Source organism: Stomoxys calcitrans, chromosome 1, assembly GCF_963082655.1.
Source record: "Stomoxys calcitrans chromosome 1, idStoCalc2.1, whole genome shotgun sequence".
Classification (NCBI taxonomy): domain Eukaryota; kingdom Metazoa; phylum Arthropoda; class Insecta; order Diptera; family Muscidae; genus Stomoxys; species Stomoxys calcitrans.
In genome coordinates, this window is record NC_081552.1 from 156,569,746 (window position 1) to 156,582,876 (window position 13,131).

Genomic DNA, 13,131 nt, shown 5'->3' on the forward strand with positions numbered 1-13,131 from the left:
ACATTTCGTTTTCAGAAATTTCAAACGGAAAACTTCAATGCTGACAAATGGTTAAGTGAGTTTGCTTCCCCGTTCAGTGCTCAGATTGCCGCACCTAAGGGACAAGATCCCCATGACGTTTGCAATATGAAAGGCAAGAAAGCTTCGATGCAATTTGATGATCAACTGGAAATTGCTATGCAAAAGGCCCACAATTATGCAGCACAACATTTGAAGTAGCGAAAGAGTTTTGTTATTTAGTATTTAAGTATGTTTACCACTCGCACTTTGTTTCCATTTTCCGTTCCAATTGACTTAATGGTCTGGTATTTGAAATAAATTGACAACATTTTTCTTAAAATATTTTTTAATACAACATCTTAACATTAACTTTCGTTTGTATGTTAGTAACAAAATCGGAGTTTATTCTAATTACAAGTTAACTTAAGGCTAATAGACTACGTCTTTTTTCTATTATATATTACTACTACTACGTCTACAGACGAACTAACTTATCCTCGAAAATCTGGATCGTTGTGCTCTTCTTCGTAGTCCTCTTCATCGTCGTCATCGTCTAGAAAAAGCCGAACCCATTTTAGAACTTCCAATAATGTATGATTTATTCCTAACTCACCATGATCACGTCTCTTGCGGGCATAGGCGCGTTTTGAGCTACTAACTGGAGCCTGATCGGTTTCACCGTGCACCAATGAATTGCGGTACAAAAATAATGGTTGATATTCCTCCTGTTTACTAGACGGCAGGGCGGGTGATATGCGACGATCCAAAAAGTTCAATATAACTTTTTTGTCTTGTTTTAAAAGCTTGTGATTGAATTCATTGAGGACTTCCAAAAATAGCAAACGTTTTGGAGCCGCGATTGGATCTTCCGGTACTTCGCCTACAGCAAATAGAATACCAGCTCGATGCAAGGCAATTATAGGTTCTCGATTCTTTATGGCATCAAAGCCAAAGGTCAAAGCAAAGCGTTTCGCCAACTCCTTCAAGTCACTGAATTCATGGGAGTTCTTTGAAACTAACTCGTTTTCTGACTGACTTTGCAGATCATTGAAAACCGCTATCAGACTCAGCAATAAAGTTAATGCGAAGTTAATTTTATTTATTTCTCGCGCCTTGCCCAATGTGGACTTGATGATATCGCCATATTCATTGTACCACTGCAAAAAAGGAAGAGAACATATTAGTGACTACTGCAAAATATAAAATATTTCCCAAATGGCATACCTTTACGTAATTTTTGAACATTCCAGCTGCACTCTTTGTGGGTATTATGTTGTAGACAACCAGTTTGCAATATGATGCCAAAAAGTTTCGCTTCTTGTGCAGTTCCATTATTCGCGTCTCGTCCTGAAGATCTGCGGAAATAGAATCTACATTGAGTTACAAACTATAATCGATATAACTATCTTAAATCCAATACCTTCTTGTCTAATGGTGAACACATAATGCTGTACAAAATTATTCAATATTAACTGTTCGTCTAACGTTGATTTGTATTCCAGAGTGCGCACATTGGGGTTTTCACTGCGAGCCAATTGATCGGAAAATATAATCAGCAAATCACATATGGATTGGTAGGCCTGAAGCAAAACAATGACAAGAAAATTCAATTAACACGTTTGCAATCAATGCTTATGATAAGATATGTATAAAAGAGTTTTGCTTCCATTTTCATTTTGGTGGCTTACTTACCGCTTCCTGTATGTCATCGGTTGGTCCATCTCGCGTTAATTCGAAACAAGCAAACATATATTTGTCCAAATTGCTCCTTAACTCCTTGACAGATGCTTCTATTTGCGATGTCTCACAATTATTCTCCACGTAATATAAGCCCCAGCTTATAGAAAAATAGCACGCCTCTATGCTATAGACTAATGCTTCATTGGGAATATTTCGTCCTGGATTTTCCTTTGACTGGCATTCATCTACATCTTGGAATAAAGAATCGAAAAGGTTCCAGGGATTCATGTTATGCGATGAGTACAGAATCGAAACAACCTTCAACGAGCTTATAACATTATAGATCTCGTCTTCGTTTGGTAGTTCCTCGCCTGAAAGCATTAAATATGTACTACAAGTTGGGTTCAATGTGGCAGTAAAGCTAACTTACCAGCAATTAGATTGCGCCAATCATCTATGGAGTCTTTGTATTTGTTGACAGCATTGTCAATTATGTTCGAACGTGCCACATCACAACGCGTATAGGTCGCACTGCCCTCTGTGCAAAGATATTCCAAAGTTTTCGCACACGTTTCCAAGACATCGCGATCTGTGTGCACGGACATAATGTAGCTCATTTTATCAAGCAAAGCTTGCAGGTTTGCCTCTTGGCGATTAGTGGTGTAAATGTCGAGTTCGAAATACTGCGGCACCGATAATAAGTTTGACAATTTTTCACTGTCCGCCTGGTATTTCTCTAGCAATGGCGGCAATGTTACAATAAAATGTTCCGTTAGCCGAATTTTTTCATCCTGTATGGCTTTTAACTCCTTGGCATTTAGATATATCTTGCGATTGCTGGCTCTACCCACCGGCGCTTCACCTGTAGCTGCTTGCTTTACACTGCTAACCATTATTTCAATTAAAGTGGATTCTTGTTTATTATCTAAGACCTCTTCGTTCGGACCAGGTTCCTCGAGCAGCAAATCGGTCATACACTCCCAATCTTTAACCATGGGATTATTATCCATAAAGGAATCCACTAGATATGCGCCATGTTCATGGAGTTCAGACTCAATCATAAACTGGACTAAATCGCGAATTAGAGGTGTGTTAGGCAAGCGAAGTTTTCCCCTTTTGGACTTGGTTTCTTCCATATCTGCTGTTAAATGAAAGAGACGCACATTTAGAAATTCTGCTGCTGCTTGTGCTACACCTCGATGCGATGAGTATACCAACTCGTAAACAATTTCGCAATCTTTATCCGCCAATATATCCGGATGAATTCTAAAATTCATACAATAATAACTGAGTTTGCTTAGGACAAATTGCGATTTCATTCAATGACTTACTTCAATATGCTTATTACCAATTTGACGGCATGTACGGCTACCTCAAATTCTTTGTCTAGTGTCATTGCAACAATGCGATCTTTGAACTTGGACGTGAACAATTCTAATTTTGCCTTGAGTTCTTCTTTGTCATAAAGAGGCAAAAGTGCTTGTAGACAGCGCAATCGGACCTCCCCTACCTTATCGTGCAATGTCCAACCAATGTATTTGAGATATGAATCGTCTAAGAAGTTTTGAGGATAATTTTCCATCCATACTCCAATTTCTGCCATACAAATTGCGCGTATATCGGGAAGTGTATCTCTACGATTAAATAAATAATACAGTCAAGTGCAAAAGAACAAAATATGTGTAGTTACAAAAAGACATGGCTTACCGATAACGATGCACAAACACAGACTTAAACATGTAAGTTAACATATTTTTTATTTCGTCCATATTCTCTTCTAATTCAGCACGCTTAGCCATTAAAGATTCCAGGCGATCTGAAGCTCGGCGATCACGGGACTAAAGGACAAGTTGTTCTATTTCATTAAAAAGAACAGATTATTTTTGCTCTACTCTCACCTTGAGGCGTTCAGCTTCATATTGTTTTGCTGCATTTTCAAAGTTATTTGACACCAATAGGGCAACATCAACCAAAGCGGTCATGAGTTTCATGGCTGCCAATGTGGCGGTATGTCTGAAAGCTCGAACTTGCGAATCCGACAACCCGGTCAATAGGGATATTACGTTATCCATAAGAAATTGATCATAAATTATCGAATACTGGCATTGCTTGACTAGGGTTTGTACGAAATCGCAAAAATTCATTTTGAATTTTTTCCATTGTTGGCCTGGTATAATTAGGGGATACTCTCCGCTTTCCTATAAAAAATGAATTGCGAAGCAATTAAAAAATTTTGTTAAAATGCGTTCCATTCCCCTCCCTACCTCATCAAACTCTTCAGTCATTTTTCGTATAACCGCTGTGTGATCCATAGGATGTTCTGTATCTTCTGGGATTTTACCTTTGCAACCACTGGCGTTAATGAAGAACTGAAGTAGGGCAATCAAAGCAGTATCGCGATTCATTTTGTATTGTTCAATCCAATCGTCTACTATTGTTGTAATGGGTGACTTTGAATGGCGTACTATGAAGTATATGCTGTGCTCGTCCGTCGTAACATCCCTTTCCATATCAATGCGCTCTTGCTCCTTATCGATGTGTTCCTTGCGAGGGCGTTCTGGCTTTTCCCTGCGCTCGCCAGGTGGCTTTTTTGGTTTTTCCGCCTTCTTTTTGCGAACAACTGGAGCCCAAAAATCATCCTCATCTTCGTCGATTATTGGTGGTTTATCGCGTACACCTCCACGAGCTCTTAATCTAGTCATACGCTTAGTGGGACTGTCCCCATCCGAAATAGAATCATTGACATTCTCCCTGTTTGTGAATCAATGACTTGAAAGTAGATACCACCTTAAAATCCTAATGCTATAGATCTTCTTACCCCTGTTCTTCGTATTCGGGAGGAATATCATCCATTCGAATACGCTTGCCGCCACGTCTCGCCATCATTTTATAGTTTGATATTCCTTATTTTTTACTTTTAGACCCGCATGAACTTTTCGCTTTTTATTCTGTATGCATTATGTCTGGCGTCTTTTGGTATTTAGAGTTGCCAGCTTTTCGGGACGGAGCCAATCAATTATCGATAATTATAATGTAACTCAAGAGGTCAAATCACACGGTACATCGATAGTCTAATCATCATGTTTATTCGATGATTGCGGTTTTACCTGCACATGACAATGAACTAACAAGAGGGATTTATAGATTACAGGAGCATTTAGCATGGACTGATTCTGCATACCATTCTCCAGTTGCCGTAAATAATGAAACAATCGACAGCGAATCAGCCCCATCTGCCATGCCTGCTTTTTTCATTGAATCAACGCCTGGAACACACCGTGGATGAACATTTTTTACATATATGTTCATATTTACATACAATCAAACTCATCTGTAATATTTGCACATTTTCATTCATTGCTTGGTTATTCCATCTCGCTCTGTTAGATATAGTTATTTACAGACAATTTGTTTTTTCGTTGTAGTTGTTATTTACTTTTAGGCTATTTATTATTTTAACAGACACACTAATCTGTAAGAACAGTAAAGGCCGCGAGCGAGTCGTTTTTTTGTTGTCAGTTTGATTTTGTTATAATATTCATATTCATATGTATGCATTATATTTTCTAGCATGTAGCCTATAACATACCCATGATATAATTACCAGGTAGTGTACCGTAAACAGCTAAGAACAATTTTTTCGCGCGACGTGCACGAGTTTTGGTTGTGTGTATAGTTAAGAACCATCACGCACCATCAGTAACATACATAAAATCAGAGTTGCACTAATCACTGATTTTGACAGATGCCACTACCTGTAAATAAATATATATTGGAACATACCCATCGTGTATAAGAAAGAGACAATCGTAGTTCTTAATATTTCTAAAGTAATCGATAATCATATACCCATGTAATCGGAATAGAAGAAGACTCAAACAAACATTCACTTATCACAAACAAGATGTACCATGTAAATCTCTCCTTTGGTTGTTTGCTAAAACAATCGATATCAATTAACATTTCAAAAATCGATAACATAATATATTTCCCGCAATCCAGTCCGAATGATTTTAATTATTTAATTTCTTATTTCTTTGTTTGAAAAATAATATAATATTTTTATTTGATGGGAGTGAAGGATTTGTGGACTGTTTTAACCCCTCATGCTGAACGGAAACCAATTAGCGATTTGAGAGGGAAAACGGTAGCCATTGATTTGGCCGGCTGGGTTTGTGAAAGTTTAAATGTTGTAGATTACTTTGTTCATCCTAGACACCACTTAAAGTATTACATTTTAAATTATTAAAGAATTTAGCAGATTATACCATCACGTAATTTTTCCTCACCTAGGAATCTGTTTTTCCGAACGTGCTACTTAATATGGGAGGAAGTTGTTCCTATTTTTGTGCTGGAGGGGACAGCCCCAAAACTAAAGAAGCAGGTGATGGAAAAACGTAATGAGATCCAGTTTCGAGGCGTCAAACCAAAAGAAAAACCAATGACAAACACTCAAACGTCGGTTAATTCCCAGCCATGTAAAGGAGGAGATAAAGGAAGGTCACGTTTTAATCAAGTCCTCAAACAATGTGAAAATCTTCTAGCCTCTATGGGAATTCAATGTGTTCAGGGTCCGGGGGAAGCAGAGGCGTATTGCGCCTTTCTAAATCTCAAAGGTGTACGTCCTTTCATGCATAAACATTATTTTCAAGAATACAGAATACAATTTTATTCAATTTTTCAGCTAGTAGATGGTGTTATAAGCCAGGACTCTGATTGTTTTGCATATGGTGCTGTACGGGTTTACCGCAACTTTTCTGTTTCGTCCCAAGGAGCTTTGGCGGCTCAAGGCGGCGCCATTGACATATATGATATGAAACAAATATGTAGCAGAATGGGTAAGACAATGTAAGGTTCTCATCATTTTTGTATGACCTTTTTGTTTGGCTTTCCTTCAGACTTTGGACAGAATAAAGTTATTGTTATGGCGCTGTTGTGCGGCTGTGATTATTGCCCTGATGGAGTGGGTGGAATTGGGCGTGATAGTGTGATAAAGCTGTTCAACAAATACAAAAATGACGAGATTTTAGATAAAATTCGCAAGTGGCGCCAAGAGGATGCGAAATACACAGCATTGGAAATGCGAGTTGATGACAAAACCATATGTACCAATTGTGGACATCTGGGGCGCACCCAAAGCCACACGAAAAACGGATGTGGAGTGTGTCGTACCAATCGTGGGTGTAACGAGCAATTATGGCGGTAGGTGTTTTAGAAGAATGAAAACAATAATATATAAATGTTTCTTTTTTAGAGAGGAACGTTTATCCATCAAGGCAGAATTAGTTTTACGCAAAAAGGCCTTGGCAGATGCTTCATTTCCCTCTGAAGAAATAATAGAGGAATTTCTTAAACAACCAGACAAAGTCCCGGATCTGGAACTAAGTTGGCGCCAACCAAACATGGTAAAATTTATTAAACAAGTGGGTCATCTGCTGCAATGGCACGAAATTTACTGCTTCCAAAAATTCTTTCCGTTACTTACCAGATGGCAGTTGTTGAATGCTCTCAAAGTTAAGGATGCATCATCAGTAATGGCCTATGTTACTCCCAAAGAAATAATTAAAAAACGAGTGGTTAAGGGAATTCCAAGTTTGGAACTGTTGTGGCAAGATGAAAAGGGATTTTTCAATGGCCTTATACCAGATGTTCAAATGCGTGAATATGAGAAGGATAACGCCAAAGGTATAAACGATCTTTGGACAACCGTGGAACCTATGGACATGATGGAGGCAGCCTATCCCATGCTAGTTGAAACGTACCTAAAATCAAAAGCAAAACCCAAAAAAGTCAACAAGAAAAAATCCAAAGGTAATTTAAAATCTGGCGAGAGTCAAACTTTGGGTTCATTGGAAAATTTCGATGATTTAATCAAAGCCACAAACGAAGTTGCCAAGACTATTGCAAAGCCGAAAAGGAAATCCAAAACCAAATTGGTTTCCAATCCTGGCTTACAAATGATCGATAAATTTTTTAAGCAAAAATGCGACCAACATTTTAAGACACCTTCAAAATCATCAAATGGCGGCCAGACCTCCACACCAGTAAGGACAAATGTGCCTTCTGATTGGGAGTCGGACGACGAAGATAACATTTTCGATATGTCTGATATTGTCAATGCCATTGTTGGAAAGTGTAGTGATCCAATTTTGAGAACACATAAAGGGCTGCAGTTGCAGTATGAATCGATGCCTGAGGATATAAGTTTAATGTTAAATGATCTAAAGACATCTGCCACAGCGATGGACATTAGATCAAAGTGTGTGGATGATTTGGATGTTTTGAGCGAGAAGCGCTCTTTGTCCAATAGCTTTCGTATGAGCACATACAAAGAGGCCAAACGCGCATCTCTTGATGATAGCTTTGATGTACTTGTGAAACTGGGTAATGATAAAGTTGACAAAATTGGAATTATTTCAAAATCCTCAGAGAAAATATTCCACAGTTCGGAAAAGCCTCTTAATATAGTTGACCGCTTCAAACAAAAACAAAAAATAAGTTTGAGTGGTGATAAAAGAAAAGATTGTGATAAAAGCTGCGACGATGACCAAGGCATAAGTTATTTTTTCAACCAAAGCTTCCAAAAAGAAAATGAAGACATTTTTGAGAAACTTATGGAAACTAGTTTAGCTAAGTACAGCGCAGATGATGCGATCGATAATGTTATTCTCTTAAGCGATTAGCACTATCTCCTGGTTAGTTAAACATTAATTTATTTCGACGGAACCTGGATGGAAAACCCTGCAATATATAGTATCTATGCAGAAGTATTTCATTCGTTATACAATAACGAACATAAAACAAATGCCACACAAATAATTACTCAACTCACATTTTGTGTAGTTATTGGAATTTAATACAAAAGATAAATGTCTATTGAAAATAATGTTTTAATAAATTATATTTTACCATCATGTCAGGCCGTAAACACTCTATAGATCATCTTCATCCTTCCTGATATCTCTGGGCAGAGGATGCCTATGGTGATTTGGATGGTGTAACAGCCAAGTAAATAGTGGTGGTTCAAATGAGAACTGAGGAGATAGTACGTAGGACAGCGTTCTGACAAATTTGTCACCAAGTATTTTGGGATAGTTTGTGGTTGGAAATCTTATGCCTTCGACTATCACATTTAACTCCTTATGCATCTACGCTGACTTGGAGTGAAGATTTGCGGGGGGTTATCTTCAAATTTCTGGAAGCGAATTAAACGATTAAAACAAGATCGGCAAGGTTGTGGTGGTTCAACCTCACGCAGATGACATCAACTTGGGTGCCCGATGCGATGATCTTATAATTTTCCTGGAGGTTGTGGAATAGAGGAAAGGTAGCGCTAGAGATATCCTCCGCCTTGGGGTACTCCCTGTTTCTCTCTACGAGGTTCGACTTTTTATCTCTTAATTCCACAAACCACTGGCAATCTAACACACGAACTGTAGATCTGTTCGCGTACTTTTCAAGTTAAAATTGGCAGGATGCTGCAAATTTCCGCTGGAACAAAACTCCAGTAGAAAATTGAAAGCTCTCAATTACCAAACTCTCAAAATGGAGCTTGCTCTCACGCACTATCCCGCTCTCTTCTGCTGGCAAATTAAGTATGCGAACGAGTTCGAGCAATGCCCAAATTTTTGAGAACAAGAACACACTCTGTAATCCAAAGTTTAAGCACGGTTGGAGGGACGTGTTAGCGATGTCCTCAAAAAGCTGAATATTCTGTTCTGTTCTGTTCAAGAGTCTGTCAAACTCCATACAACAAAAAACTCTGCTTATAGTGAGGAAAATGACAAAAATCTATGTACGCAAATTCATATATGTTGTTGCAATTACAACCAAAACCCACCCCTTCAATATTAATAAATAATGAAACACAAAACAATTAAAAAAGAAACGAATTTAGCTTTTAAGGCTGGTACTACGTCTTTTTTTTTGGCAAAAATTTCCCTAAGTCGTTCTTTCGGTGGTTTGCCAAGGTTACCACATTTTTTTTTTTTTGTTTAAAGTTGCGTCAACCCAAAGGTAGGGTAGACAATTTGGCCCATCAAAAGATGTAAAGCGCCAACTCCAGGTTACCACATTTGATTTTGAACATTTGAATGTTGCCATTTACATATAAAAATTCATGTGGCAGCAACCAATTTATCAGCTGCTTACGTACATGTTTACATACAAATGTGTGTGTTTGAACCGCACTCAAATTCATATATGTATGTTGTTGCAATTTCAACAAAAAACCTCCCCTTCGTATTTAATAAATTATGAAACACAAAACTATTTAAAAAAACGAATTCTGGTTTTATTTGTAAAAATATTTAGATTTTGTGGTATTTTTGTTATTATAAGTTAAATGTACACAAATTTCCGAAAGCCTTTGCCAGCATCTTCCACTTGTATTAAAAATAATGTTGTTGTAATAGCAAGACAAGCAAGCAAGCACAACACTTTCACAATCTTTATTATTCCGTACAATAGTTTGTTATGAAAGAAACATTTATTTTTTATTTATTTTATTGGGTTTCCCAAAAAGTATTTGCGGATTTTTCATATAGTCGGCGTTGACAAATTTTTTCACAGCTTGTGGCTCTGTAATTGCATTCTTTCTTCTGTCAGTTATCGGCTGTTACTTTTAGCTTGCTTTAGAAAAAAGTGTAAAAACAGTATATTTGATTAAAGTTCATTCTAAGTTTTATTAAAAATGCATTTACTTTCTTTTAAAAAATCCGCAATTCATTTTGGGCAACCCAATAGAAGTATATTTATATACAAATGGTTTCTTATTTATGCATCCACAGTAAGTACATGTGAGCAAGATCACTAACACTAACAAACACTTACAATTAGAAGTTTGGCGATCGCGTTTATTTTACATAAGAAAACGACTTGTTGCGCAGCAACTGTGATTGTGCTCTTCTTGGGTGTCATGAAATGTAAATTTTCACTAGATGAAAAAACAAGTTATAGCGAAATGAAAATTTTTCATCTATATTTTCCTCTTATTTCTTTTATATGGAGTTTCACCGCGAAACCCGAATATAGAACCAACCTTTATTTGAAAAATGATTCGATTTTGTAGTATTATCTTTGGTATAAGTTAAATAAGAACAACTTTCCAAAAGTCTTTGCCAGCATCTTCCAATTGTATAAAAATAATGTTGTTGTAATAGCAAGACCAAAAGCACAACACTTTCTTCCACAATCGTTATTTCTTCGTACAGATTTATTGCAATAGCTTGTTATGAAAGAAACATTTATTTTTTATTAATTTTAAAAGCATATTTATTCATATTTTTATACAAATAGTTCCTTATTTATGCATCCACAATTTTTTTTTCCGCCCCGAGTAAGTACATGTGAGCAAGACCACTAACAAACACTTAGTTACAATTAGAAGTTTTGGCGATCGCGTTTATTTACGTAAGTGTAAAGTGTAAAGCGAAAGTGTAAATTAATATATCTTGGTACCAACCTTCACCTGCAAATGAAGGTTAAGGATCTGTATCATGTGCTCGAATCTCCGTACAATCAAATGTAGAGATTCAGTCTGGGTCCAGCGCCTTGACGCTGCGGTAACATTTGTAACTTCCTCCACGGCAGATTGTTATGGTTTTCAAAGGCTCGATGATCTCGGATACAACGAATGGTACCCCTCCTTGCATTGTCTCTCTCGCGATGCTCAGCAAATTAGGGCGCATCTCTTCGGATCAGTCCCTGTTACGTTGCCAAAGGTGATTGTCTTGTCTTGTTACTCCACCTGCAGGGGCTCGAAAATGACTTAAAACCTAGTACTAACTTCATTCGCAGCGAAAATGCATATAAAATTATTATGAATTCCACGGACTCTATTCTTTGCCAGAACACAAAAGTCACCCAGGAACACCATGGTTGAATTAAGAAGCTTGGGTCAGGGGTTCACTAAAGAAGGTTAGCTTACTTGCCCAGCTGATGGAATTGTCGAACTCTAGAGTTGTATCCAAATCCCACAAGAACGTCAAATGCTTTGATTGGATTTTAAATTTTTTCACATTTATGATTATAAACGTCTAAATTATAAATTGAACCAATTAAAATATAAAAAAAGGAACAAAAAGTGAAAAAGTTCAAACAGATTATTTGACGTTCAGGTGGGGTTTGGAAACAACTCTGGGGTGTGACAATTTCATCAGCTGGGCAAGTGAGCCAACCTTGTTAATTCAACCATGAAAGGGTTTTTGTGTGACAACAACTTTTCTGAGCGATGGCAACTCTTACCAAAGCATGCTTTGTTTACTGTTTACAATAAAAAAAAAAAAATAAATTAATAAAGTAAATAAATTAAATACAAATAACATAACTAAATTGGTCGAAATGGCAGGTCGCGGAAGAGGTGTCAAAACTGGGTCTTTAACGCAGGAGCAATTACAAACACTGGGATGCGTGGGCAAAGACATGCCGCAAGTAGCTCAAGCACCCCCACCTACTTTTCCACCTTTAATGTCCAAGCCGGTTACGATTGAAGTAAGTCGGCAAACAATAGAATGAATCTCGCACTAGCCCAATTGACTAAACCCTTGATTACAGACAACTGCATCCCAAAACTATCAAATACTTTGGAAAGAAGATTTTCTGACACACATGCGAGATTCCGCCTACTTCCTACAGCCAGCAGACAAGTCGATGGGTAGTAGAAACCCAACACGTTGCAGCAATAAGGGCTTGGTATAGTTGAATTTTTTCCAGAAACCTTAAAACATACTTACATAGACATCTATATTTTTCTTTTAAGAATGGATCAGATTGCATCAAAATGAAGCCCAAAATTGAATTCAATTGGTCATTGATGCCATCAGAATTACAAATGGCGAACAAAAAGCGTCGAGTGAATGCCAGTTCCTTAGTTGCTACAAAAAAAGCAAAAACAAGCAATATTGAAGATCGCTTAAAGGTACTAGAAGAGAAGGAACGTACTGATGATGACACAGATATAGCTAATAGAGCCAATTCTGATTCTGAACAAGAAGCCGAGGAAGAAATCGGCGAAGATGTTGATGATGAAATGGATGACGAAAATGATTATGGCAACGCATACTTTGATAATGGGGAGGCTTACAATGAAGAAGATGATAACCTAGATGATGGCCCAATTTATTAGGTTTGTTTTCTTATATGCAGTTATGCAGGATTTCTTCCATGATCTTTGCTTCTCGTTCTCGTATTGGAAAATACAACGTTTTAGAACTTTTTTTTTGCCGCATAAAGCTTTCAAGAGAATCAAACAGGAAGACCTAAAAAAATTGTATCGAATTACCCGTACCGTTGTGAAAGAGTCGAGTTCATCGAATTAAATTTTTTGATACATTGTCATATAATCTATAATTTTAACTTTATTCTATGTTTATTTTATATTCAAACCATTCAACTGTAAAGCCATCAGACCCATTTAACATTTCCATTATTTTTTAATTTGGCTATGCAGTG

At 37.3% G+C, this 13,131-nt stretch overlaps 4 protein-coding genes and 1 long non-coding RNA gene across 8 annotated transcripts in view; 3 read left to right on the plus strand and 2 right to left on the minus strand.

Moving 5' to 3' along the window:
• Nucleotides 1–365, plus strand: part of LOC106082375 (alanine--tRNA ligase, mitochondrial) — a 40,345-nt gene extending 39,980 nt beyond the window's left edge. Inside the window, exon 12 of the mRNA XM_013244836.2 lies at nucleotides 16–365. Coding sequence (XP_013100290.1) covers nucleotides 16–219 — 204 coding nt within the window. The 3' untranslated portion in view covers nucleotides 220–365. The remainder of the gene's footprint in view (nucleotides 1–15) is intronic.
• On the minus strand, nucleotides 329–4,657 carry LOC106082373 (cohesin subunit SA-1). Of its 4 annotated transcripts, none has more exons than XM_013244835.2 (11): nucleotides 4,499–4,657; nucleotides 3,945–4,431; nucleotides 3,579–3,878; nucleotides 3,388–3,518; nucleotides 3,012–3,314; nucleotides 2,111–2,946; nucleotides 1,693–2,051; nucleotides 1,421–1,580; nucleotides 1,225–1,355; nucleotides 614–1,157; nucleotides 329–553 (listed from the first exon to the last, which is right to left on the minus strand). In XM_013244835.2, exons 1-11 carry the CDS (start codon nucleotides 4,564–4,566, stop codon nucleotides 492–494), a joined length of 3,381 nt encoding a protein of 1,126 aa, XP_013100289.1. In that variant the 5' UTR covers nucleotides 4,567–4,657; the 3' UTR covers nucleotides 329–491. The 4 variants fall into 4 exon arrangements, with proteins under 4 accessions (XP_013100289.1, XP_013100288.1, XP_013100287.1 ...); XM_013244834.2 differs by having other exon boundaries at nucleotides 1,225–1,370; nucleotides 4,499–4,656; XM_013244833.2 differs by having other exon boundaries at nucleotides 329–1,157.
• Nucleotides 4,658–5,701: 1,044 nt separating this feature from the next.
• On the plus strand, nucleotides 5,702–8,396 carry LOC106082371 (flap endonuclease GEN). Its single transcript, XM_013244831.2, has 5 exons — nucleotides 5,702–5,907; nucleotides 5,974–6,298; nucleotides 6,365–6,518; nucleotides 6,579–6,882; nucleotides 6,935–8,396. The coding sequence occupies exons 1-5, from the start codon at nucleotides 5,750–5,752 to the stop codon at nucleotides 8,361–8,363; spliced, it is 2,370 nt and encodes a 789-aa protein (XP_013100285.2). The 5' UTR covers nucleotides 5,702–5,749; the 3' UTR covers nucleotides 8,364–8,396.
• Nucleotides 8,397–8,496: 100 nt separating this feature from the next.
• Nucleotides 8,497–9,650, minus strand: LOC106082372 (uncharacterized). Its single transcript, XR_001220491.2, has 2 exons — nucleotides 8,930–9,650; nucleotides 8,497–8,875 (listed from the first exon to the last, which is right to left on the minus strand). It is a non-coding gene; the product is annotated as an uncharacterized LOC106082372 (long non-coding RNA).
• Nucleotides 9,651–11,919: 2,269 nt separating this feature from the next.
• On the plus strand, nucleotides 11,920–13,035 carry LOC106082367 (DNA-directed RNA polymerase III subunit RPC7-like). The gene is made up of 3 exons (XM_059371084.1): nucleotides 11,920–12,171; nucleotides 12,235–12,372; nucleotides 12,440–13,035. The coding sequence occupies exons 1-3, from the start codon at nucleotides 12,022–12,024 to the stop codon at nucleotides 12,803–12,805; spliced, it is 654 nt and encodes a 217-aa protein (XP_059227067.1). The 5' UTR covers nucleotides 11,920–12,021; the 3' UTR covers nucleotides 12,806–13,035.
• The last annotated feature ends 96 nt before the right edge of the window (nucleotides 13,036–13,131 follow it).

Bases quoted from the DNA above. Each gene is read 5' to 3' on its own strand.
- LOC106082367 (XM_059371084.1), top strand. From the start codon at position 12,022: ATGGCAGGTCGCGGAAGAGGTGTCAAAACTGGGTCTTTAACGCAGGAG. The intron at 12,172-12,234 runs GTAAGTCGGCAA...CCTTGATTACAG, and splicing joins CCAAGCCGGTTACGATTGAA to ACAACTGCATCCCAAAACTA. The intron at 12,373-12,439 runs GTATAGTTGAAT...TTTTCTTTTAAG, and splicing joins GTTGCAGCAATAAGGGCTTG to AATGGATCAGATTGCATCAA.
- LOC106082371 (XM_013244831.2), top strand. From the start codon at position 5,750: ATGGGAGTGAAGGATTTGTGGACTGTTTTAACCCCTCATGCTGAACGG. The intron at 6,299-6,364 runs GTACGTCCTTTC...TCAATTTTTCAG, and splicing joins CCTTTCTAAATCTCAAAGGT to CTAGTAGATGGTGTTATAAG. The intron at 6,519-6,578 runs GTAAGACAATGT...GCTTTCCTTCAG, and splicing joins ACAAATATGTAGCAGAATGG to ACTTTGGACAGAATAAAGTT.
- LOC106082373 (XM_013244832.2), bottom strand. From the start codon at position 4,566: ATGATGGCGAGACGTGGCGGCAAGCGTATTCGAATGGATGATATTCCT. The intron at 2,052-2,110 runs GTAAGTTAGCTT...TAATGCTTTCAG, and splicing joins TTGGCGCAATCTAATTGCTG to GCGAGGAACTACCAAACGAA. The intron at 1,371-1,420 runs GTATTGGATTTA...AACTCAATGTAG, and splicing joins GTTCACCATTAGACAAGAAG to ATTCTATTTCCGCAGATCTT.